At 41.7% G+C, this 27,778-nt stretch overlaps 3 protein-coding genes across 4 annotated transcripts; 2 read left to right on the top strand and 1 right to left on the bottom strand.

The window, feature by feature from the left end:
• Nucleotides 1-1,551: 1,551 nt before the first annotated feature.
• On the bottom strand, nt 1,552-14,268 carry LOC128715579 (uncharacterized). Its single transcript, XM_053810485.1, has 3 exons — nt 14,248-14,268; nt 8,193-8,302; nt 1,552-2,185 (listed from the first exon to the last, which is right to left on the bottom strand). The coding sequence occupies exons 1-3, from the start codon at nt 14,266-14,268 to the stop codon at nt 1,552-1,554; spliced, it is 765 nt and encodes a 254-aa protein (XP_053666460.1).
• LOC128715578 (pyruvate carboxylase, mitochondrial) lies at nt 12,736-17,784 on the top strand. Of its 2 annotated transcripts, XM_053810483.1 has the most exons (7): nt 12,736-13,088; nt 13,167-14,419; nt 14,855-14,902; nt 15,578-15,975; nt 16,088-16,347; nt 16,422-17,527; nt 17,612-17,784. In XM_053810483.1, exons 1-7 carry the CDS (start codon nt 12,736-12,738, stop codon nt 17,782-17,784), a joined length of 3,591 nt encoding a protein of 1,196 aa, XP_053666458.1. The 2 variants fall into 2 exon arrangements, with proteins under 2 accessions (XP_053666458.1, XP_053666459.1); XM_053810484.1 differs by lacking the exon at nt 14,855-14,902.
• Nucleotides 17,785-20,528: 2,744 nt separating this feature from the next.
• LOC128714477 (chymotrypsin BI-like) lies at nt 20,529-21,646 on the top strand. Its single transcript, XM_053809351.1, has 3 exons — nt 20,529-20,678; nt 20,769-21,231; nt 21,309-21,646. The coding sequence occupies exons 1-3, from the start codon at nt 20,529-20,531 to the stop codon at nt 21,644-21,646; spliced, it is 951 nt and encodes a 316-aa protein (XP_053665326.1).
• The last annotated feature ends 6,132 nt before the right edge of the window (nt 21,647-27,778 follow it).

The following is a 27,778-nucleotide window of genomic DNA, read 5'->3' as shown; positions in this document are numbered from 1 at the left end:
GTGGAGTAAAACGGACGCCGGACTGTGTAAAGAGTTTTACTTGCGTGAGCATTACTCATCAGTAGCAACATTCCAATTCGTAACAAACTTCCTTTGTAATTTGAGCAACTTTGGATGCACAGCTTTTTGTCGCTTACTGAACAGGTTACAATGGCGTTACACTGATCTCCTGGTACCTGCTGGTAGGGCAGGAGTATCCTTCCCCAACCTTGGTATCCTTCAGGACTCCGCCTACGGGGCTCCGGCTAGAAGCCAAACAACTAATCGACTAAGTATTCATTCTATTCTGTGTCCTAATCAAATAGCCTCGAGTTTTTATATGGCCTTATACTACTGCGGATGTACGTCGAATGAAGTAGATGTCATTCAATCCGATGTCAACCAAGCAATTGGAGAGAAAGGGTGGAAAATTACCATCTTCCTTTGCAATGTTAAACAGCAATCCGTCCGTTTGTCTCAGTATCCGGAATGGCTCGAACGATTTCGACAGCATGTCCGACTCTGAAACATCGCACTAGCTTCCTATGGCTGCATGATGTCCCACAGTCCGGTTCAATATATGGTTTTATCTATTGTCGTCTAAAAAGTGGTGCACGCGAATACGATTTTCACGATATACGGCGATGGATGATAGTGGTAAGCCTCGTCGAGTCCTTCTGTCACCAGTCGATCGAGTTGTTAAGTTTCAGTTGTTTCATTGCCTTGATATGGTGGAAGATAGTAGCAGCAGTTCTTGCACTAGAGACAGAATTTGCACCAGACGCAATGATTTTGGCGGTGATCTGTACGGCGGTGCACGATAGGTGAAATTTTCTCGAATTCGAGTAACTCGGGAAATGACTCTATTAGATTTCAGATCTCTTAGATCTTAGATCTCTTCCATAAATGGGATAAGCCGATCTTGTATTGGTCAATTTCTTGAACATGGTATTCAACACCGCAGTACTCCAACAATTGCATTGCTCTTTTCTTCTTATTTGACCAATAACATTAACAGTAACATTAAAATTCTGCAATACATGTCAATTGGTGATATTGGTTCAGTAAATGTTGAGTCGCCTCCACACGGACAGCGGTACGCGTGGAGTCGGCCTTATACATTAACATTAGTTGTTACTTTAAAATTTGATATTAAAAACAGTTATAGTTAACTATTGCGAAAATATCTTTATAGAATAATATTTACTACCATTTGGCTTATTGTATTGTCACAGAGGAAAAATGAAGTATGATTAGGAACCTTTGCAGATATTCGCCAAATCGGTTAAGTCAGCTCATTGCGTTTTAAGCATTTGAATTGTATTTGACAAATATTCATAAAATGTAATATGCAGTTACTGTGCTGTCTAGTTCTACAGTCAAAATCGTATCCTTATGTCTAGTACTGCACTTGCTTCAAAAGCACTAATAAAATGAAATAATGCAATAGAAATGTATGCAAATGTTTTGCTGCTAACAATAAAAAATCCTCCAGTGTGTGATACAGCAGTTACAGAGCAACATGCTTTCTTATTGATCTATTTATTGGTTCCGCGTGGCAAGGGATCCCTTTCAAAAACAGCACATAAAAAAATCAGGCGCACAGCGCGCCACTGATATCTGTATCCTGACACAGTTCCATATGCGTTCGCAACGGCAGCGTGATTTGAAATTTCGATACTTATTCCGTCCCGACTTAGAAGATGTTGCTGTCGATTTTTTCGGTGGATCATCTAGTTCCGTTTGCATCATAGAGCGTATTTTACTTTTCTTGGCGTAACCAACGACGGAAGCAAATTTTGTGTCTGTCAACGGTCGATGAGTTTTAACCCAGATCTCGGTTGGTAGTTCGTTTTGGCGCGCATTCGCGACCGCTTGTTGAATCTTTCGTTCACGCGTTTTGTTGTCGAAGGTCGTGGAGTTGACGATGGATAGTTTTATGAATTTGTTTTCTACCATCATTGCTGGAAATTTGTCCTGTTGAAGTGCTCTAGATGCTTCGTTCGCTGATTTTGCGGGAAGTTCGGTGAATGTGGAGCTGTTTGCTATCACGATTGGTTTTATCTGAACAAAGTTTACACTACCGGTGGTTCTGTTCGATGAGGAGGAGGTCAGGTTGGCTGTGTTGAGATTAACAATCTTAAATTGTCCCGCAATCTGTTGCACTTGACTCATAAGGAAAATGGGCACCAATAACAACCGAAGGCTGCAAATACACAATATGGTTAACATTTTTTATTATTTTATCTTCAAAGAAAATGTATTAAGACCTTGCAATGTTGTTTCAATATTATCATTTACATGATAATCTAATATTAATAGGTTTAAACTTGTTTTGCCTATCTGAACAAATAAACATCGATTGCACTTTTCGTACACAGCTTGTGCGAAGATATCTCTCATATTTGAATTACTAAAGTGCCAATGTGAGTGCAAACTACATTAAAGATATAACGAAGATGCAAAACATGGGGAAAAGCAGATGTTAAATGGTAACAGTGTTCAATATTTACATCAAATATATACCATGCTCACAAAATAAGCAAATAAATCATTTTGATTACATCGCTTATTAACATCTCTGGCCCGAAAATACGGAATTGATGACGCGCACACCTCAATAGTGCATTTTCTTTGCCAAAACGCGCATAACATCACTCGGATACTGTAACTGCGTTTTCATCCCCACAGCATCAAAAACCATGGCGCCGTGTAGTAAAGCGCTGAAGTTCTGACATTTTGTAAATATTTATTCTTTATTTATTCTTGTTTCTGTACTTTACTACTCGCCTCATACGCGCACAAAGCGTGTAATCTTGATTGGCAACCTCATATCGCCCGTACGACAGTTTAAGATAATAACGCAACGGATATGCAAATGGTCGTGATGCTGTCCACACAGCTGGTCTGCACCGGACTGGAGTAACTGGCAAAGCAGGAAGAGGTGAAAAGCATAAACAATTCTGTAGCATAAGCTATAAAATATCACTAATATGTGTACAGCACAGAACATTCTTGAGTCCTGTGTGTCCAAGTACATGGCCAGTCAATGATCTTTCAGTATCTTTACGCTTGTGCCGCGTATTGTGATCAACGGAGTGCAACGAAACTCGATTGGAATGTACTTCGAGTTCCAAGATACAAATATTTTTCAACTAATAAACTTCACAGTTTCACAACAACAAAAAAACGCAAGACTTCCACTTTCTTATTGCGAAAAACTGATTTGATTATACACACAAAAAACAGTCAACTTCAACATCGTTACCTACAATTGTTTTCAATATAGATACACCTTCTTCATATACTCACTTGGCTAACTGGATTTTGTACATTTTGTTAATTTAGTGTACACAGCAGTTCAAACACTCTTGGTCCGTTTGATGATCGTTAAACGCAACCGCTGTTGATCACTCGGTTTCGGATCACTCCAAGCTGGGCACATATGAGTTTTCCGGGTTTGGCATCATCACTCTTGTAAATATCCAAGCAAAAACCGTTTAGCATACCGTACTCGACGACAATCTTCAGAAACGAAGCACCTGGCCAAAAGGCTCACACCAAACAGCAAATGGGCAGCTCCAGCGTCCAGCGAAGCACGTGCTATCGTTGCGATAAACGGGCTGCCAATGAAATGAGCTACGTTCAACTGTTTTGGAGGCCTTTTAGTTGCCACGTTTTTTTTCTTTGTTTCTTCACTGTATCTCATTCTTTTCTTCATTAAGCCAACATTTTGCGTAGCTTTTATGCGTATGTTTTGTTTTTTTTTTGTTTCATTCATTTTACACGCCGTTTTTCGACGATCTGCTCCTTCCCTATCTTCCACGGGTGGCTGACTGCTCTTGGAAGCAGTAGATCAGGGCAGCAGCTATTCTTCCTCTTCTTCTTCCCATCTGAGCCCACTCATTTACTCTTATTATCGCGTTTTATTGTGCCCTCTTCCTGTCTACCGTCGTTGGGGTTTGCAACGGTATAGCCTTTTTTTCTTACCACGATCGTAGCACACGATCTTCATGGTGCCATAAAATGTACCAGAACTTGATAGCAAATGAAAATGAATACAGCAAAGTCTTCAACCCGTTAAATCCGTTTATCACTGCGCAAAATCATTAGAATCAATATCTTCTAACTATTACCAGCCAGTTGAGATTTCATGGGGCTTTACCTATGGGATGTCAAAAGCTTTATTTGCACAAACTCGTTGATACGTAGCAGAAGAACAAGGACCACATTGGTTATGGAGCGTACAATCATTGTTTGAAGAATATAGGAAGACTTAAAATTAGTTGTAAAAAGAGACCAAATTTGATTCCATTCTTTTTATATTTCTGCCATATTTTGAAAAGCGGCATCAAATGGTTGTAAAAATTAGACGAAACATATTTGATTTACAATTCACATTGCAAGCAGTATGGCGTGTGAATTTGTTTTTGCCTAGGTCATTGAATCTGTAATAACACTCCATTGACATTGAGCATACCCCGATTTGAATGGTCCGAAAAACAACCCCTTCAGGTTATGATGCTGGGAAATTTTCTCTGCTAATACCAATATATTTTCTTTATTCGTTCTTACTCATACTACTTGAGCGTCTAACACAATCTAACGTTTCCTTTTATTTGGGTATTATTAATCAGTTACAGTTGGACAATTAATTTTCATTAGTACAGTTCTGCAATTCAACAATTATCCGCTAAACTATTCCTAATTGACTGTTTAGCATTTGTTCATATGTACAGTTTTTAAGTTGAATAATGTTAATGTAAAGTTTAGTGAAACAAATTGTAATAAAACGTCAGGTCTCTGTTATAATCTTGACGTGACTATGCATCTCATATGTAGAATTGACTATTCAGCTTAGAGTTCTTAAGTTAGAGGTACCACAGCTTTAGACCATTAGACAAGGCAGGTCAGGGGCGATTGCGAGCCAAGCTTATAAACAATAGGTCAAGGTTATAAAGGTTAGCAAAAAAAAGTTATATACAAGGAAATAACAGATGGAATTAAAATATGAATGGATAATTTGTAATATGTTATAAAAACGAATGTGATTTTAACATTTTTTGGCGAAATTTAACACTTGTATGAGGATCTACTAACATAAAACATGGAAAATTTTCAGAGATTTTACATACTTTTCGTTTCGTAGTTATCCTATTATGAACAGCCCAAAGCTTGAAAGCCTTTTCAGTTAATGTGTAATGGCCACTACGGAAGTACTAAGGTGACTGAAGTTGAGGTTTTGTTCAAACTGAAGACGAGCGGAGTAAAAAAGTTTTACATGTCAAAGACTTTACTATTCTCCCGATAGGTCTGACGATAGTAGGCTTGCTCTGGCCACCACAGCTCAGAACGCCGCGATAGCAGACATCACCGTAAAATGCAGCAGAATCTAAGGCTATGTGATCTCTGGGTTCTTTTCAGCATTTATCCATAATACTTATCAATCATCGTTCGAAACTTGTCTTTTTTCATGAAGCTTTAAAGTCAAGCTTAAGTAAAAATATATTAGTAAGATCAGGTTGCTACTGTCTTTTTCTATCAATTTTCAACACAGCAACAGATCAATAATTTTTCCCATTAGTATATGCTATGTTCTAAGTAGATACTCGACGATTTATACTCGCCAGGCCAGGCCAGGGGAAGGGTGATCATATAATTTGAATGGCACCGGATGTACCGGATGAACACGTGAAATCTTTTTAGACCTTATTTAAATTTACCATTTAAAGCGTGAGTGAAATGTCGCCGTACAGAATTAAATCGCGAAATAACTCACGATTTAAATCATGAAATGAAGGCCGCAGCAAACCTCCCCCCCCCCCCTCGTTGTTTATTTGAAATTTATAGAATCTTGAAAAGTGAGTATAAGAACTAAAATAAATAAAATTAAAATCCTTAAACAGAATTAAATTTGGCATTTCTAATGAGCTCACTGTCTTAGTCGTGGCGTGTTGATAAGGGAAGCGCCTGCTTTATGATAACATTTATACACAGCCAAAATATCTGCAAAACCTCCATGTATTTCGCAGTATTTTATTAGACTATTAGACGCTTTAATAGACTCTGCTTCCGACTTCATTCACATCAGTAAACATAGGACTAGTAAACCAATATTAGATAGACAAAATATTTCATGCTAAAACGAACTCCATAAACAAAAAAAAACTGTTAGTTACTGTGAATTTGTGTTTGTCGCTGGAATAACCAATTTAAGAAACATGCTTCGTACAGTAATACTCGTATATCGTGTTCGTGAATTAATGGCATACCGCCAAATCATACCAATTGCAACGTGTTGGTCGTTGGTTTTAGTTGAGCTAGAAATGGTCACCATACACCTTCGTAAAGGTGTTTCTTGTGAATGTGACATTTGCCTTGCATGCGTTTGGATTTCCTCAAAATATTTTCGAAACAAACTTTTCCAAATCATCGCTCAAGTAAGAATCATACCCGTGGTCTTCCAAAGTAAAAGTCTTGAATAAATAAAAAAAAACTCAAATACGCACATAGTTAGTCTTGTGAGCCACATGAATGAAAGCATAAAAATATGAAGTTGTGCATCTTAGTGTAAAAATTACTCACCACCTAGCTAGAGCTAGAGTTGGGCACCCCTGCTATTAGTGACTCAGACCCGACACACACACACAACTGTACATATTACACGCACGCAACGAAATCACCCAGGGAGCAAAGTTGCCGAAGTTGGCACGTAGCGAAAGATTGACCATGTTTGGGCCAAACAGCGAGCCGAATAGCAGGATTGTTCGACCCATCAAGGGAGTGTGAAAGTAAGGAGGAAGGAACGAGAAAGGGACCATGCGGGTGCCTGGCTCTTATTCTCTCGTGATCCTTTCGGTGACAACGGCTTTGCTTCCACCACAGCGGGTTTCGAATATGAATAGAAACACGCTATGCAACATTTTTTTCTATTTTATGTACATTCACAGTGTTATCTTGCTGAAGTGATGTTATGTGCTACAAAATTATTCCCGGATGGATCACACTAAGTGAGTGCTATTAGGTCGCCTCCACACGGACCGCGGTCGCCGCGATACCGCGGCGGCCGCGTATGACTGTCGTTGTCGAAAGAGAATTTGTATACCAGCTCGCCGCGCTCGACTGTCAAATCTACCGCGGTGCCTGCAGTGCCGCAGATTTGTCGATGTTCAACAAAGCTGCGTTTCCGCGGCAACGCCTTCCGCGGAGCGCCTGTTTGACAGTTAGGCGCGGAGATTTGACAACCTGCCGCGGAAGATTTGAAAGCCGACCCAAACCGAGCTGAGCCGAGTCGTGCCGAAGTTCAAAATTAACAACCAAAGTTATACGCGGCGGCCGCGGTACCGCGGTGGCCGCGGTCCGTGTGGAGGCAACCTTATAATTATAAACGATCCATCATAGTGATCACGGGTCGGCCCGATGGCATGCTGGTAGCGGCGCCGGTCTTAACACGAACGGACCGGACCAAAAATCGGACCAATCCCCCGTGCGTAAGACTTACTATCCAGCTAAGGGTAAATAACCCGTTATTTATCTCCTATTTTTATTTAAGTCATAGAAAGCCAGAAACGGCAAAAGCTTGTTGTGGCGATAAACAAGAATTTTAGCTAGTATGTTTGAAGGTTTCTTAATCTTTTGATTAAACAGCAAATAATTGGATCTTGTAAGCGTTGGATTGATACACCAAATGCAAAGTTATCCTTTGCATAAAAAAATCTGAGAGGATTGACAAGTGACTCGTGGTACAGAATGGTGACAATAGTCATCATTCATTATCAGTGAAACGAGAAGCATAGTCATCAGTTCATCATTGTGCTGTTGTTCATCATGAGTTCATAATTCATCAGTTTGCGCCGAACCGGTCATCAATTCAGTTTTGCAGTATCCAGCATAATTTAAGGGTATATGAGATGAAAATATTAAGATCGCGAGATAAGAGCAATCATGTCGAAAATTTTCAATAAAATGTGTGATCAGTTACGCATTAAACCAACATTTTCTTCCGGGTCGCTTTTCAATCCATCCCAAAGCACGTCTAGAGCAATGCGCTTGTAGTAGTGAAAAGCAGGGCAGTTCATATAACCGTCCCAAAGAAGCACCTTAATTGACTCTATTTTGTGGTATGGGTTGTTACAATTTTCTCCACTGGGTTACAGAGATCTGCTCAGTATGTGGAGTCAGCTGGTGAGGAAGGCAGTGAAACTGGTAGTTACGGGGTAAAAGTTGCTCCTTGGGCAGCTGCCTCGCGAACATATGGAGCCGCTGCGTCGTGTTTAACATTCAGTTCGTAGGACAGTGACGGTGGATTCGGTATACGGATTTGCTGGAAGCAAAGAGATAAACATCGGTTCTGTGCCTCGTCGGACTGTTCAGCGGCGCCACGTCCTTTCCTTATGGTAAATTATTGGAATGAAAAATGTGTTGAAAGCCTCTTTTTGTGAATATTTCGTGCAAAATCGTTCAACTGCAACTGTTGGGCAAACCCCACTGTGAACTGTTATGTTTTTAGTGCACAAAACAATGTCAACAGCTGCTTGGCATGCCGGTATAACGCGGTCCCAACTACTTTGTCAGGTTCATCGACTTACGCATCTCAGTGTGCGGTGACTTGTTGCTTTTGGGACGTTTTCCCCCTCGGAATCGATTATCAATTCGGTCGGAACGGTTCTTCAACGTATTGCGTAACACGCAATCGTCTTAATTTGGGACCGGGGATTGCCCGATCGAACTAGCATCGCGCTATGTCTTGTAAGATACGGTCGGGAGAAAAACTACTGCTGGTTGTGTTAGTGTTCGCCGATGAGTGCAGTGGAAATCGCACGACAGTCAGATGGTTTCGCATCGCACGCCGCGACCAGATTTGTCTGTGCTTCATCACAAAATATCCTCCCCCCCAAGAGACGTGTGGAACTGCCGTAACGCTCTGGTGCTGCTGCTGGCTCATTAAGTTGAATGCAGGTGGCGTCTAACAGGCAGCAAAAGAAACCAGTTGACCTCAATTCTTCTGCATTTCAATGTCGCACACAGAGAGGGGTTACAATAATTTTGTCCATCTCCCTCCGTGGCGCGTTATGCGTTTCTATCTGATGCATGTAAACATTTACCCTGATAAAACCGCTCGGTATAGAGACGCGTAGAGTACGTTCAATCGACACATAGTACGAAACTGCAAAACAAGCACTCGTTTTTAGAAAATCGCGGCTCAGTAATTATTCAGGTTTTGGTGTATGCGTTTAGTTTTGTTTATTTCTCTGCACTAAAGGGTTTTGCTAATGGAGGAGATGACCTTCGATCAAAAGGTTGTCAAATAAAAGGGTTGTTTTTTAAGATTTACACCACTGCCACTACAACCACCATCGTCGGCGCCATTCATGTGTAGAGTTCAACGTCCACGTCGCGCAGTGGAAGTACGGGACTAACAACAGGTTTTACTATTCCCGGTGATGTGAGTTGTGATGCGTGTGCTGTGCAGATAACATTGTCGAGCTAATCGTGAACTTGAGAAGTTAATACGTAGAAAGTGGTGACATATAATATATGGAATATTTGGAAAAGTAATTTAGTCGAAGAAATGCCTCAACATTGTCACGTGCAAGAAATTCCTACCTACTGTTGATCGGGTCGTAGTAAATATTGAAGAAAATTAAACTAATGAAAATGTTCCAAACGGTGCTGTTGTCAGAAGTCTCATTCTATGGAAGGAACTAAAGTTTTTAAAAGGTTAATCAAATGCCTATATTCAGCGTGTGTCGATCAGATTATGCTGGCAGTAGCAAAAATTGCAGGCATAGCTATAATTTGTAGAAACATAAAAAACGTGACACTTCGATTCTAACAAATTCAATCTAATCAAAGGAAGCATGGACGTGGTACTACTGTGGACTGTCTTTACAACACAAAATGGAATGTAATAAAACACCAATAAAATTTTAAGCTATCACGAGTTTCATCGGACGAATGAAGGTTATGTGCCTTCGGTGGGTAGCAGCACAGTAACGTGCAAGCAACATGGCCTCATGAGTCGAAAAGAATCGTAATATGTACCGCCTTACTTTCCCAGCCACTCATAGATGAGAATACCGATGTGTCTAGTAGCCTCCATTGGGTGTCAGTTATTGATAACGATTGAAATCCGTAACTGTTTTTTTTTCTATTCGGATTTCAACCTATTTTTCTACAGTTCAGTCAATACGCGGTTGCCGCTGTTGCTGTCTAGTTGCCTCCTTGTAGCCTGTTGGTCGCAGCCGCGAATTGACCGCCGTGTTTAATCATAACTAATCAATTTCCACTGATATTTTCAAGGCATTAATGCTATTTATTCATGAAAGTGTATCACGGTCCACAATCGTTATCACCAATCGTAGACTCGGAACCCAGATCAATGATACAGCGTGCTTGTGATGATAATAGCGGTGTTAACCACGGACATAATCTTGCAGCATTTTTTTTTAAATGTCCAGTTTATCGTGTGTGGTTGGCAGCACAGGGCAGCGATGTTTGTTGCTTGAGTGAAAAAAGTGCCTAGTTACAGTCATGTAGTACTGTGTTTCTAATGACCAAAGTACCACTGCCGTGTGTGGTGATCAGCTGTTTAGTGGAGAAAAAAGCTAAAGTGATCATCGTTTGAACCACAATGCTGTAAAATTGTTACTACACTTCTAACTTTTAACATGGTGTTAATAATTTATGCAACTTTTACCTATAGTTGTACTTTTTCATACCAACCCCAAAAGCTGTACTTTTTCATACCAACTGATCGATCGTTAAGAAACAATACTAATTGAGTATTGCGTAAAGTTTAACAACCTTTAATATGTTTTAAGGTTGTGTATGTTCATCAGAATTAGGCTTGCTATTTTCATATACGCAGCTAGCATCATACAATATAGCAACATTGTTTTTAAAAGCAGCGGCCGTATTGATGGTCTAGGTAATCGCGCAAGGTTATCAACAACACAAACACCAAAACAAATAAAATTTGCACTTTGGAACTTTGGAGCGAATAGTTAGCTATTACTAGCGTATTTTGCACATGTATAACTCATCTCTCTTCATTCCACTTGGTTTCAATCAATGTAAAAAGAAGTTTTTACATACTTTTCTTCTTCATGGAATTACATGTTTTACATACTTTTCTTCTCGGAAAACTTGGTATACCAATTCTGAGTTTCTTTGTTTTTTCATTATTTACCCGTAACTATAAAAGTAAATTCTACTCACGGGAGAAAAATGCGGATTGAGTTTGGTACCGATCCTGTTGTGTGAAAGACTTAATCGCTATAACTCCACCACAAGACCGGCGCCTAATCTATAGGAATAGATAATACACCGCTTAACAATAAACCCGGTCTGCGATCAAATATCGATTCAAACTGTTCGGTCCATTCGCGGATTTTATTTACGCCAAACAATTGCGCTACTTACGGTTATCTTTGTTTTGTATATTTTTATGAATGAATAACGTCGGAACGAATGAAAGTGAATTGTTTTTTTTTTTTTTGAAAATGGACCTTTTCGCATAAGCATAAAAGAAACGCCTTTTAGAATCATTCATAAAAACGGGCAAAGAAATTTAAACACACAAAATTGTTTTTCTGAGGAGAGGCCCGATGGTATTTGATAGCAGCGCCGATCTTCACACGGCTCCTGCTGTGATGGGACAAAATCCCATCCGGACCAATACCCCGTACCCAGGACTTTTACTATCTAGCTATGGGCCACAGAAAGATGATACAGAATGATAGGCCTGGAACTCTTGAATTTGTTGCATTTGTTGAATTTGCCGAGAACTTTAAAAAATACTACACCTTGCCACGCCTCGTTGCGGCATGTTCCAGCACTTTGGTTATAGCCTCATAAAACAGTTTTTTTATTAAGTTGATAAAAGTTATAAAAGAGTGTTTCATTCTTTTGTAACTTTTATCACTTCAATAAAAAAAACTCTTTTTGAGGCAGTATTACGTACAGCTTTACAGGAAAATCTCTTTGATAAGAATCTTCATCCAAAAAGTTTTTTGGGCAGCTTTTCTGGTTCTTCGACAAATTTAACTTAAACTGAAGCTTCAACATGTAGATATCCATTTTGGTGGAATGTTTCTTGACCTTTTGGACAGTTCCATAAACTTTCCGGTCAGCACGGAAGGAAGCGGCCATCTACGTTCCGAAGGCCGGAACAAGGTTTCTACTCATTGGATCTTTCAGTAGTCAGAGAATATTGTACATGTTTCTGCTGCCATACCCGGTGGATACGAAATGTACGATTTTTTTTTATTCAGGGATATAGCATTCGGTACGAAACAGCCACGATACGAACTGTTGTGAATATACTGATGGAGCTATATGGAGTTAACTGGTATATTTTGACTACTGATTGGTGAACCGACCACCAGATGAAGAATCACTTGAAAATTCGAACCTCTTAGTCGCTTTTTGTAATCCGTACATTTCATTTCGTAATATTGGTACAAATAAATCTAAAGGTGCCAGAATTTTTGAACATGTTTAATATATGGTGACTACGACATAATGCTCAAGCATGCAACCGTCGTATCACTAATGATTTCAAAATAATCGGTTTAATCTTCCGAACATGATCGTGCATTCCATGCATGACAAACCATCGTAGAAGGCGTATGCAATTGCTAATAAAACACTTATCATGCCATTTTCTTTTTATCTTCTTTTTTCAGTGGTATAGTGATTTGAAAACCACCGTCCATCGTCATCAGATCGATTAGCCGTAAACATACAGTCAAGATGCAGCTGTTCAGTGCTCAACTCGCTGTAGCAGGACTACGCCGATCGAACCGTGCCCGGTTGTGGGCCATAAGCAGAAATGGCTTTGCAAGCCAGGTCGAGTACAAACCCATACGATCCGTACTGGTTGCGAATCGTGGTGAAATTGCTATTCGAGTGTTTCGTGCTTGTACAGAGCTGGGAATCCGTTCTGTTGCCGTGTACTCCGAACAGGACAAAATGCACATGCACCGTCAGAAGGCGGACGAATCGTACATGGTGGGAAAAGGGCTGGCCCCAGTTGAAGCATACCTGAGCATTCCGGAAATTATTCGAGTCTGCAAGGAAAACGATGTCGATGCCGTACATCCCGGGTATTTATATTCAATGATTCTTACACCCAATACGGAACATTTCAGCTCATGGTTTGTTGTTGTGTTTGTTTCTTTCAGTTACGGATTCTTATCAGAACGATCTGACTTTGCACAAGCCGTAATTGATGCAGGATTACGATTCATTGGCCCATCGCCCAAAGTAGTACAACAAATGGGAGACAAGGTGGCCGCGCGTAAAGCTGCGATTGAAGCGGGAGTTCCTATTGTACCGGGTACTGACGGGCCGGTGACTACCAAAGAGGAGGCAGTGGAGTTTTGCCGCAAACATGGTCTGCCCGTCATTTTCAAAGCAGCATACGGTGGAGGTGGTCGTGGTATGCGCGTCGTACGTAAAATGGATGAAGTTGAAGACAATTTTATGCGAGCCAGCTCGGAGGCAAAGGCCGCGTTCGGCAACGGAGCAATGTTCATCGAAAAGTTCATTGAGCGACCGCGTCACATCGAGGTACAGTTACTCGGTGACAAAGCAGGTAATGTTGTCCATTTATATGAGCGTGATTGTTCCGTGCAACGACGCCACCAGAAGGTTGTTGAAATTGCCCCAGCACCGCGGCTTTCGATTGAGGTACGAGACAAAATGACCGAATATGCGGTACGTTTAGCGCGCCACGTGGGTTATGAAAATGCCGGTACGGTTGAATTTCTGTGTGATGAATCGGGCAACTTTTACTTCATTGAAGTGAACGCCCGACTGCAGGTGGAACACACCGTTACTGAAGAAATTACCGGCATTGATCTGGTACAGTCACAAATTCGTGTTGCTGAGGGTATGACTCTGCCAGAGCTGGGTTACACACAGGAAAACATCAAACCACAAGGATACGCCATTCAGTGCCGTGTAACGACGGAAGATCCAGCGAATGACTTTCAACCCAACACCGGTCGTTTGGAAGTGTTTCGTTCCGGTGAAGGTATGGGCATCCGTTTGGACAGTGCGTCGGCGTATGCAGGTGCCATCATTTCGCCGTACTACGATTCACTGCTGGTTAAAGTCATTTCGCACGCCTCCGATTTACAGTCATCCGCAGCGAAGATGAATCGTGCTTTGCGCGAGTTCCGTATCCGTGGTGTTAAAACAAACATTCCATTCTTGCTTAATGTGCTTGAAAATCAGAAATTCCTCAACGGCGTGCTTGACACGTACTTTATCGATGAACATCCGCAACTGTTCCGATTTGCCAAGTCGAAGAATCGTGCCCAGAAGCTGCTTAACTACCTTGGGGAAGTGCTGGTAAATGGTCCTACAACACCTTTAGCCACAAAACTAAAGCCCGCTGAAGTGCAGCCACACGTGCCTCAGCTGCCATTGGGTAAGTGGAACATGATTGCAACCATTTAGCACCAATACTCTGATCACGGTTTATATTTGTTAATTTTTGTGTGCGTGATGTGTGACTTATTTTGTATATTATCATTTGCTAATTTGCTTAAACAAAATGTTTTTCTTTATTTATATTTTCCTTCTTTTTTGTAATATTTCTTGTTAAAAACGTACGTGTGCTGTTGGTTTTCTTTATGTGTTGATTAACGACTTCGATTATAATTCAAATAATCGGCCTTTACAATATTCGACGACAACGACGACGACAACCACAATATCAACCACCATATGATGACGTTCGGGTGTGCTGCTTTCAAATCCCATCTTCTAATCACAAACCCCGTTTGCTAATTTCCCGTGCCACTCGTGCGCAAATTTCAATTTACACTACGCACAATTGGCTGAATATGCTATATCCTTATAGATCTCTCACCGGAGGCACTGGCCGAGGAAGAAGAGGGTACAAGAAAAGGTACATTGTCTCCCTCTAACTCTGTTGCTGAATGTAAAAAATAGCTTTATAAGATGCTAATTGCCTGTTAACATGACAACACTAAATTGATAACCACACAATCACTCTATAAAATACAGCATACGTAAATGTGAGGTTAACATCATATACATACACGAACCGAAACACGCTCTACTATTTTACACAACCAAAATTATATAACTCAAAAACAAAGCATCTAAACACAAAACGCATTATGTCCAACACTAATCCAACTGCATGTGATAATCTGATATACAGTCCTTTTGTGTGCTGTAAATAATAACCTAAAATTCCAAATTAAAGAGCTCATTGTATGATAATTTAAAAAAAAACTATATTTTTAATTTGTTCTGAATTAATTGCTAACGGACGATTGAAAACTGCTTTATTTTGGGGATGTACTTGTAATTTGCAGAATGGTTGCACTTAAGTAATGATAATGATAAATTAATGATTAATAATGATAAAATAAATCTGAAAGCCATACTACACTACAATTACCTATTGTATCAAAGTTGCCTATTGCAATGCTCATATGCACACTGTATACACATCAAGACATCTTTCTTAATTTCCAATATCTATTCCCACCTTGAATACGAACATCTCGAATTTCACGGGACCCAGGAATATATATTAATTATATACAAACAGTTACAGAGCCACCGCGTGGTTTCAAACAAATTCTACAAGAGCAAGGTCCGGAAGGGTTCGCTAAGGCGGTACGGAAACAAAAGAGCCTACTCCTGATGGACACAACGTTCCGTGATGCTCATCAATCGCTTTTGGCCACCCGTGTACGAACACATGATCTGTTAAAGATTTCTCCGTTTGTGGCGAACAAATTTAACAACTTGTACGCGCTAGAAAACTGGGGCGGTGCCACCTTTGACGTAGCGCTCAGATTCCTGCACGAGTGTCCATGGGAACGGTTGGAAGAAATGCGCAAGCAGATTCCCAACATTCCGTTCCAAATGTTATTGCGTGGTGCGAACGCCGTCGGATACACCAACTACCCCGACAATGTGGTTTACAAATTCTGTGAACTATCGGTGAGTGTTCTTTGTATTGGCTAGAACATATTGCTGTAGAGCCTTCCGAAATAAGTCTGCGTTCTGTTCAGTGTTTGAACAACATTCATTTGAGTTTATCTTTCATCTCTAGGTACAATGCGGAATGGACATTTTCCGTGTGTTTGACTCGTTGAACTATTTGCCAAATTTAATCCTCGGTATGGAAGCAGCCGGAAATGCTGGTGGCGTGGTGGAAGCCGCCATCTCGTACACAGGAGATGTTAGCGATTCGAAAAAAACAAAGTATGACTTGAAATACTACACCAACCTGGCAGATGAGTTAGTAAAGGCAGGAACACACGTCCTCTGTATCAAAGACATGGCCGGATTGCTAAAACCTCAGGCAGCAAGGTAAAAAAAATCAAATGATCATTTCCTTCCGACGCTTTTCTATGCTGCAAACCATTTTCATTGTATTCTTACAGGTTGCTAATATCGGCTATTCGAGAAAAACATCCAGATGTACCGATTCATATTCACACACACGACACCTCAGGAGCAGGTGTAGCTTCGATGTTAGCATGTGCAGAAGCTGGAGCAGATGTAGTTGACGTCGCGGTCGATTCCATGTCAGGAATGACATCGCAGCCCAGCATGGGAGCTGTAGTTGCGTCACTGCAGGGCACCAATCTCGACACTGGACTGGGATTGCCTGATATTAGTGAATATTCTGCCTACTGGGAGCAAACGCGTACACTATACGCTCCCTTCGAGTGCACAACTACGATGAAATCGGGCAATGCCGACGTTTACATGAACGAAATCCCTGGCGGCCAGTACACGAATCTGCAGTTCCAAGCATACTCACTGGGATTAGGAGATTTCTTTGAAGACGTCAAAAAGGCATACCGCGAGGCCAATCTATTGCTGGGTGATATAATCAAGGTTACACCTTCATCTAAGGTCGTTGGTGACTTGGCCCAGTTCATGGTACAGAACCACCTGACAGCCGAACAAGTGCTGGATCGAGCGGAGGAACTTTCCTTTCCCAAGTCCGTTGTCGAGTTCCTGCAAGGAGCTATCGGCACCCCGCACGGTGGTTTCCCGGAACCACTGCGATCACGTGTGCTTAAGGATATGCCACGCATAGAGGGACGCCCTGGTGCACAGCTCGCTCCTCTCGACTTCGATGCACTCAAAAAATCGCTTCAGGAATCTCATCCCGATGTGAAAGATCGTGATGTCATGTCGGCCGCACTCTATCCACAAGTTACGAACGATTTCCTTAACTTCCGTGACACATTCGGTCCGGTAGATAAGCTAAACACTCGCGTCTTCCTAACCGGTCCGAAGGTGGGCGAAGAATTCGAGGTCACGATCGAGAAAGGTAAAACTCTCGGCTTTAAGACGCTAGCCATGGCCGAAGATCTTACCACTAACGGTGAACGTGAAGTATTCTTCGAGCTAAATGGTCAGCTGCGTTCCGTACTAATTCGCGACAAGGAAGCTGTCAAGGAATTGCATATTCATCCCAAGGCAACAAAGGGCAACAAGAATGAAGTTGGAGCACCGATGCCTGGCTCTGTTATTGGTTAGCATTAGCGTGGTAAAATGCGATACAAACAGTTTCTAACATACCTCTCTCTTTCTCCCCTTTATTAACTTCATTTGACAGAAATTAAGGTGAAAGTTGGAGATCACGTAGAGAAGGGCCAACCGCTGGTTGTACTATCGGCAATGAAGATGGAAATGGTCGTCCAGTCGCCCCGTGCCGGTGTGGTAAAAACACTGGACATTAGCAGCGGCATGAAGCTGGAAGGAGAAGACCTACTACTGACCCTTGAATGAGATGTTAACCAATATGATATGCCTTAAAATCGCTACTTATGTCCTTTTTAGCCATAAAAATGAGAGCCGATAAGAAGGAAAAAGAAACGCCAATGAAGCGGTAATTTAACGATATGTGTTCAGTGTCCGATATAACATACTAGCTTTTAGCTTACAAGTTAGCTTACACACAGTCATCACAATCAAACCTGATGTTGGTTGATTACTTTTGTTCTGGTTGCTTTTTTTATCTAATAAGTTGCCGGTACGATAAAATAACCTTTGGATCGTGCTCTGTGAGAACTGCATTCGATAAAACCTACATCACTGGGAGCCTAGCTCCGCTACCCGTTATCTACTATGTTTTTTTTAAATCCATGTTTCGACAAAACTGTAGTTGTTTATAGATTCGGCTTTATTTTGTTATTACATTAGTTTTCTATGAGATTTTTCTTTTGTTTTTGGTTCGGGAAGGGATTGCAATAAAAAAAGCTTTATATAAAATGTACATATGATACAATATGTTTTTTTTAATGTTAAAAACATTTAGCAACAAATTTAGTTTTACTTTCAGTTATGGTTACAAATCCAGAAGAAAATTCCATTAGGGAATAGCAGCTCACCGAAACAACTTTACACCTAAGGATTTCGATCTGGTCATTTAACAGTCGGAGCTTCTCACACGATGGGTTAAGTAATTAGGTGAATAATTAATCGATCACTACTACGAGCTACTGTAGGTCCAGCTACTAGATGACATCACGCTACTGTACTGAACAAAACTCAAAAGACTATCCGTCCTCTCAAGTATAACAACTACCGACGGAATAGTAGCGAGGTAACGGTAGATGCTGAAGAAGATGGCGATGCTGTAGCTCTACAACTTCCATCTTATCATTGATTTCAAGGTCGCAAATGATTGCCAGAATCTCGGCCAAACTTACCAGGCTAGCACGAATGTCAATGACTAATAGCTAATGTCAGATGTGGGTAGAAGGAATATTTTCAAGGCCCTTTGCCAGCAATGCTGTCTGCTAAGATGATGGAATAGCCTGCCTACTTTTGCAGTAAGCGCCTGAGAGAGATATCCGCGAGTTCGCGACCGAGACCGGGGATCCAAGACGCAGAAACTTTGGAGTCCAACTTCTATAAGTCCATTAAGATCCTGCCATATGTTTATGCCATAGACATAATTGGTTTACGGCCCTCCTACATAGTTGCTGCTTTTCATAGGATTAACGAGCCAAAAAACAACACGACGGTGACATAAGCAGCGCTCCTGCTAACACATCCCAATTAAACGTATGTGATGTTCACATAGGTAAGCACACTTGTGATATTGTCCAAAATTTCATCTACAATATGGACGACAATATTGATGTTGAGATACTCGCTGGGTGCTGATCGCCAACTGCTCATTTCCTCCAGTCTAAGAAAAAATACACTTTGATCTTAGACTTAAGACCGACATGCAATGGAATGAAAAAAAAATTCAAAATATCTGTTGCGTCGAGCAAAAAAGCAATAAAAGCTGGGTTTATATTGAGTCAATACAGTTCAAGTATTCACATACATCTTCTGAGAGTTGAAGCCTGTCTAAAGCTGACGAATCTCTCTTAAATTAATCCTAAAGGATCAAAAGAATTGTTGGCTCCATTTGTGTACACGGTCAATGGAGAACTCGTTATAAAGACATGCTTTATGAGTTGTAAGATGAACTCACTATCGTACAACGAAGGACCTTGACCCGGTCCATAAAGTTTTCTTTAGTATGTTGACACACATAGACGTCAACTACAATTAATATGGAGTGAGAGCGTCCGTCAGAAAGGTAGAGATAAAGGATTGGTTTACGATAATGCTCGACAGCAGGCCAAATAAGTTACTACTAAATAAGTTTACGATGACCAAAGACTTGATGTATGGTAAAAATGGTAAAATAATAAGTAATATACAGACACGAGTAACCAAACTAAGGAATTGTTTTGCGTGTCCCGCACCGTGTGTTGTACACCTCTCTCTGGCAATAATGCAAATATTGCGTGACATCAAGAGAAATCTATGTATACCAAGAAGTGTCTCCAACACTTCCTGTGTGTAGATATTGTGTTTAAAAAAGGAACCCAATTAACCAATTCCACAGACATAGCACACGGGTAAGATAGCATCTTTCGTATCGGACATACCAGGCGGTAAGTGATAGTGCACGCGATCATATCATAGCGATCTTCTTTCATTTTTGACGAAAGCATATGCCTATGTATCGCATATTTGTCTTTAAAACAAGCATAAGTGGATGACGAACGTACAAAAAAAGGATTATTTGTCTTCCCTGCATTGGTGGTACTGGAATCGGTAAACAACTGGTGCAATCGAATCTAAGTACTGCAAGTAATGTGGACGAGTTTCCTCTTTCCGTTCAGGCATGGTAATAAAAAATCGTGCAGCTAAGTCATCTGGAACGATACTTCCTCTCCCGTCCGTGTACGCGATGAGTGTATTCCACTGTCCGCTAGTGCCGATAGCATCGGTCCCAGGCGATGAGATTGCTGGAACAACAACTTTTTCCACTTGCTGTTCAACCAACCAATGACGGAGAGGCCACCTATTTTCGATCTAATCGAATGAAGGCATACATTGGTGTGGACAGATATAAGAATGTCCCTCCAAGTGGTTCACCATTTTCTTTTGGTAAACCTGCTGCCTCGCGCTTTCTAGCTACAACACCACACGTCTGCATTATCTAGCCAGCCGCCCGGAGTAGTATGGTTCAAGATCGCAAGGCACGATGGTACACCGCACTAAGATCAATGAAGCAGAAACAGTGGTCTCAACTATCCGTGATTCTTGTGATACTGTGCGTCTGTATAACCACCATCGGCCCAGTAGCGTGCAGTAATGGGACGGAGGCAAAGGTACGATCAACCATGCCAACGCGCTGCTAGTGCATCGCTGAACTTTTCGTTGCGCGTAGAATACAGTGCTATCAACATTTTCAAGAACAGCTCACTGCCATTCCCATCCCCAGGCACATTGCACGGTCGACAACACGCGAATTGATGGCCAAAATTGTCAACGGGCAAACCGCACAGACGGGCCAGTTTCCTTGGCAAGTGTCAATACGAGCCGCACTAGGTCGTTCGGTAACGGTCTGTGGCGGTTCCCTGATTGACGCCCAGTGGATTCTGACAGCAGCCCACTGTGCCAACGACTATACAGTCTTTCAGATAGGGCTGGGATCCATCCATTTGAACATGGCGCGCCTAACAATGTCCACCGTCAGCAAGTTCGTGCATCCCGAGTACGATCCGTGGAAGCTCACGAACGATATAGCCCTCATCCGGTTGCCATCATTCGTGCCTTTCAGTTTAGAGATCTATCCGATCAAGCTACCGATACGTTTATCACCCACAGATCTGTTCGTTGGCCGCCAGGTTACGGTATCCGGATTTGGGCGAACATCTGATGGTAGGGTGTTATTCTTTGTGCCACTTGTTACTACATTAACATCTCGATCACTAACACACAGTTCTTGCCTCTCTCAGCTGTCCAATCGATATCGACGATACTAAAGTATGAGCGTATGCGCATCATTTCGAATGCGGAGTGTACGACCGTCTACGGTGCGTCTATCATACGTAACACCACGCTCTGCGCTGTGGGTTGGGAACGGTCGTATCAAAACGTCTGCCAAGGAGACTCGGGAGGCCCAATGGTAATGCAACAGGACGATAGTAGTTGGGTGCAGATAGGCGTTGTATCATTCGTGTCCAGCCGGGGTTGTAGTACAGGCGACCCATCCGGATACATTCGCATCGTAAATTATCTAAGCTGGATAGCGCAAACTACAGGCCTTCGTGGGATTACATCCGTCGTGAGCTAGATACGCTTTTTACCTAATGCTCAACCTATACCGCCGCCATCCTAGCAACACCACCGATTCCTGCAAGGACGACTATAAGAAGCACCCTACTCTAGCCACTGTTATGATATTGGTCTACAATGGCAATGGTAGAACGTTTCACACTGAAATGGAACTGATCGCAAATTTTAGTATGCCACGACACTCGCTTTGCTGCCACCACTAAACACCACAACGAGAGGATCGATAAATATAATTCACCTATTTTACGTTGGAAACATCACTGAGCGCTTATCTATCTAGTTACCTAATATTAACATAGCCTATAAACTCATTAATATACATCACTTTTAAATCAATGATGGATTGCACAACCAACCGAGATGAACTTAGCATTAATTCTTAACCGAGTTAACGCCAAATTTTACGTAGTGCAGGTGAAATTCACGCAAAAAAATCAAATTGTAACTAGTTCAACCTGCCTTGAACTCGCTGTTAAGCTCGCTTTTCTTCTCATATCGGCCGCAACACGGTAGATAATCTTACCACAAGAGATGCCCCCCGATCAGAATCCTTTTAACCTGCGATATACGGTAAATAACTCATACGCCCGCTGTTGTCGGTAAATGAGTGCCCCGGTTTGACGATCATTCGGATGGCCCTGAGGGGACACTCGATCGTACCGCTCGCACAAGACGCACGCATTTTATCTGTGTAGTTTTAATATTCGTTACTTGTGTATCCCATTTGTGAAATAAACGGCTACGGCCTTTTTAAAAACGCTAACCATTTGCGTACATAACAATAAGGATTGGTTCCTTACTCCCATACTTAGAGTCATACCTACTCTATTTGTTGACGACAGCACCGCATGATTGGGTCAACACGGCCGGTCGACGGAACAAAATGCATGCAAGACAACTTTAAAAAACAAACGATATCGAGCAGGATAAAAATGCTGACCGCGATCGGTCAGCATTAAGTTAAGCAAAACTGAAAAGTGTATAAAACTGCTGACCGCGATCGGTCAGCATTAAGTTAAGCAAAACTGAAAATTGTATAAAACTGCTGACCACGATCGGTCAGCAGAAAATTAGTATATAAGCTAGAATAATTCTTTAATAAAGCGACTTTCAAACCAGAACTCAACAAGAACTAGCGTTTGACTGTTCTCGCCAAGTCGGACGGTAAATCCTCCTGTCTTGGCTCTTTCCCAACGAGTTTAGATTCGGTGTGGAAACTTTATGGTGGCTCCAGAGAGGAAGTGTTGTTACCTGACGCTTACCTTACCGAAGAAACGCACTCTACCGGCGCTCCAACGGAGGAAGGCTCGACGCCCTGTAAAAACAGGGAAAACCGCGATTGCCTAAAAATTGTCGGCAAAGGCATAACTACTCATACCGAAAAGTGAACGAGTGTGAGAACGCCTATGAAAGTGCAGAAAGGTGCCTAAGTGCTTGTGCTAAGAAGTGCAAAGTGCAGAGACGGCAATATCAGAAGGGTGACATACGATCACCGATAGTGCTTGTGTTTAAAACGCTGGTAAAGCCGATGTTCGCGATATTGTTCCGGCCGTACCACAGGCTCGTAAGCAAATCGAGTGTGTGCAGTGAAACGCAAGTGCAGAAAGGCGAAGAACGACGTTAGAACACTACGATCGAACCAAGATCAACAATTATTAAAGTGTCATCAGTTTAACAATTTATGCGTGTGGCATACGTACGCAGCAAGAACGTAGTGAAAAAGCCATAAGACGCTAACGACCGCTGTTCATGAACGTTAACGCTGTGTTACCGCAAGAACCAGCAGTGTTCTCCAATTGAAACAGCAGGTACACCGCGGGCGAGCATACACGAGGTGCATCCCCAAGCTAAGCCGTCTCCGGCGTCCCGGGAAACCACGAACATAAACGTGTTTTTTTGCGAAAAAAGTGCGAACTAGAAGAACTAAGGTTCTGATAAAGAGCGCGAGTGATTGAGCGACACGTGTACTCTGCTAGTTATTGGTGCAGAACGCGTCCGGCTTGCTGAAGTGTGTTCATCGGCAGGCAACTCCATTGCCTGACAGTCACTGCCCTGAGAAGACCCGACTATCCAGCGAAAGAAGTGCGACGGCAGAATTACCGACGCAGCGGATCTGAAGGCGACCAGAAGGAAGGGGATCTGACGATTTGGTGAGGAACATCCGAAGACGACCTCGACGAGCAGAACGAGCAGGAGCAGGGGAAGCAACGACGACACAGCTCTATCCATCCGCCAACGACCGCGCAAGTCATCATATCCACCAGTACCAGTAAAGTGAGTAGTATGGATATTATATTTAAAAGTAATCCAAAGGGGAATTGCAAGCTATGCAAGAACCCCGATGAGTGGGACACGCAGGTTAACTGTATTGAATGTGACCGATGGTTACATCTCAAATGCCTGAAATTGGAAGGGCCCGTAAAAAAATATGTGTGTCCAAAATGCCTCGCTATAGCTGAGGAATGCAAGGGTAGTAGGGAGGCATTAATGCAGGCAGAGAAGCTCCTAAAAGAAAAATTTGAAGCGGAAAAAAGATCCAAGGAAGAAAAGGAAAGGTGTGAAAGGGAAATAGAAAGACTAGAAGACATCCTAAGAAATGAAGAAATTCATAATCAAACCGACTCTTTACAAAACGACTTACAGACATTAACAGGGAAGGTGGAAAATCTAGGCAAGCGTAAAATTCTAAAACTACCGGAATTTTATGGTAACTATCGAACATGGCCCGGATTTAAACTGCTGTTCGAAGAAACTACTTGAACCGAAAAATTAACCAACTTGGAAAATCTCACCCGGCTCCAAACACACCTTAAGGGCGAAGCGTTGAAGTCCGTTAGCGGACTTATGCTGAACCCAAATAACGTGGATGCCATCTTAGAAAGATTGGGTAGATTATACGGCAATCCACTTAGTATCTTTAATGCTCTATTGAAAGACCTCATGGCAGTTAAAGGGGTATCTTTAGAAAACCCAGCCACGGTAATAGAACTTTGTAATGCGCTTAACAATATGGTTGAGAACATGACAATGTTAAACCAAAAGGAGTACTTGATGGATCAGAGGCTTCTTACGGATTTAATCTCGAAGCTTTCTCCTGAACTTAAAACTCGGTGGCTTCGAGAGTCCCTTAACGAAGAAGGTGGCAAGGTTAAAAATTTGGCAGATTTTGCCAAATGGCTAAAACCAACAGAAGACGTAGCAATTACGCTCGTCGCTATGGAAGGGCAAAAGGAAAGATCGACAAGACTAAATGCTCATTTTTCAACTAGTCGCCAAAATTCCAAGGGTTGCCTAATTTGCAGTCGTCCGCACGAAACTACGTCTTGCTATAAACTAAAAAATGCTCCTGTAAATGAGCGATGGAAAGTTTTGAAGGGAAAGAATGTGTGTACTAACTGTTGCAAGTTCACCAAACATACAGCCATCAACTGTCGGTCAAATCCACAATGCACAGTTGACGGTTGTGGCCGACGGCACCACGTCATATTACATGAGGAGAGAACCAACCAGATTGGCGAATCTTCAAGGGGGCGTTTAAACTTTCATCAAAATTCCGAACAATATCTGTTCCAAGTTCTCCCAATAACCGTTTATAGTGGGGATACTTCTATCAAGACGTACGCGCTAATTGATCCTGGTTCCTCCACTAGTCTCATGATAGAGGACTTGAGGCGTAAACTAAACGTCTACGGACCAAGAAAACCTCTAACGCTTTAGTGGACGAATGGCTGCCACCAAGTGGAAGCTGAAAGCATGTCAGTGGCGCTCAAATTAAGAGGGCCTAATGGTAGGATGCTCTGCATCAAAAACATTAGAACTGTGAATGAACTTGATCTCCCAACACAGAGCATGAACGTTAGTGCCCTAAAGAGAAAATTTTCTCACTTAAAGGCGGTGAACATAGCAGGCTATGAAAACGCTAAACCCGCCGTCCTGCTAGGCCTCCCACATGCATATTATACTCAAGCTATTGAGTCAAAAGCAGGAACACCCGATGAACCAGTGGCGCATAAAACACGCATTGGATGGGTCATTTTTGGAAAATGCAATCATGGAGATACAACAGGGCGACATCACTTGTTCACCGTGCAAGAAAAGAAAGAAGAAGAAGAGAAATCGCTGAGAGAACTTATGAAAGGATTTTTCTCAACGGAGGAATTTGGTGTTAGAGAAACTAAATCCTTACCAAAGTCAAAGGATGATGAAAGGGCTCTCAGAATAATGAGCAGCACCTTAAAGTATAAAAGAGGACAATACGAAATTGGTCTATTGTGGAAAGACTCCGATGTATCTCTTCCAAATAGCTACGCACAGGCGTTAAAACGGCTCGAAAGTCAAGAACGCAAAGTGAAAAATAATGATGAAATGAAAGCATGGTATAAAAAACAAATATCCGATTACATTCAGAAAGATTACGCTCGCAAATTAACACCGTTTGAACTTCTAGAAACAAGCTCTAAGATTAACTACATTCCACACTTTGTAGTCGTCAACCTTAACAAACCCATTCCAAAACCTAGGCTAGTTTTTGATGCAGCCGCAAAAAATGAAGGAGTTTCATTAAACTCTACCCTTCTATCCGGACCAGACACCACTACCTCTATCTTTGGAGTATTAATACGTTTTCGCGAATTCCCTATTACATGTTCTGGAGATATTAAGGAAATGTTTCATCAGATACGGATCCGCGAGGAAGACCAGGTTGCTCAAAGATTCTTATTCAGAGACAACCCGTGCGATGAACCTCAAGTTTATACAATGAATGTAATGACCTTTGGAGCAACATGCTCCCCGGCATGTGCCCAATTTGTTAAGAATCAAAACGCCTTGAAATATAAGGATAAGTACCCTAGAGCAATGGAAGCAATTTTAAAAAATCACTACGTTGACGATTATCTTGATAGTTTTCGTACTATTAATGATGCAATCCAAACCATCAACGAAGTATGCCTCATACATGACAACGCGCATTTCTTTATAAGAAATTTCGTTTCCAATTGTCACGCGGTAATAAAAAATATTCCGGAAAACAGGTCTTCACAACAAGAATTACTCCAGATCTCAAATAAGGAGACGAATTTTGAAAAAATTCTGGGACAATACTGGGACAAAACGAGCGATGTATTGAGGTATAAAATCAAAGACATCCCTTGCATCAACCTATCCAAAAGGGAGATGCTTGCCTTTGTGATGAAAATATACGATCCCTTAGGCCTAGCTTCAAACTTTACCATACAAGCAAAGGTTATTCAAGAAATTTGGAAAACAGAACTGGATTGGGACAGCCCAGTACCAGAACGCATAATGATACAATGGCTCCAATGGATGGGAAGAATAAAGGAATTGGAGGGCATACAAATTCCAAGATGTTATTCGAAATCTAACGATGTTCAAAAAACTGAAATGCATACTTTCGTTGACGCCTCGGAGAAGGCGTTCGCAGCGGTAGTATATTTGAGAACCTTGAGCAAAACAGGTATAGACGTAAATATAATAGCAGCAAAAACCAGAGTGGCACCAATAAAGCCACTTTCAATTCCAAGGTTGGAGCTGCAAGCAGCAGTTCTCGGAGCTAGGCTCGCTGAAACTGTCAAAAAGGAGATGAGAATCAAAACTGAACAAGATTATTTTTGGACAGACTCCAAAACCGTCTTAGGATGGATTAACGCCGACCCACAAAAATATAAACAGTTTGTGGCTGTGCGCATTGGAGAAATTCTAGATTGCACCAGCGCTCATCAATGGAAATGGGTCCCTTCCGATAAAAACCCTGCAGATGAAGCTACTAAAGTCACAACGAAGAAATCTATTTGGCTGAATGGGCCAGAATTCTTAAAACAAGAACACATTGAGAGTAAAGACCCAACGCCAATTGTCACACAAGAAGAAATACGTCCAAGCTACACTATCAAAACTGTTGAAAGACAATCATTCGAATTTATAAGAACCGAATGGTGCTCTAATTGGAATAGACTAAAAAGAGCACTTGCAATCAGTCTAAAGTTCATTGATTTATTAAAAAGCAAAGTCCGAGGAACCAAATTTGTACCTATTATACAAAAAACTGCTCTTGACGAAGCAGAGAAGCTTCTACTACAAAAGGCTCAATGGGAGATGTACGGAGATGATC

Source organism: Anopheles marshallii, chromosome 3 (assembly GCF_943734725.1).
Source record: "Anopheles marshallii chromosome 3, idAnoMarsDA_429_01, whole genome shotgun sequence".
NCBI lineage: Eukaryota > Metazoa > Arthropoda > Insecta > Diptera > Culicidae > Anopheles > Anopheles marshallii.
The sequence above is the reverse complement of the archived record's forward strand: the minus strand, read 5'-3'. Positions and strand labels throughout refer to the sequence as shown.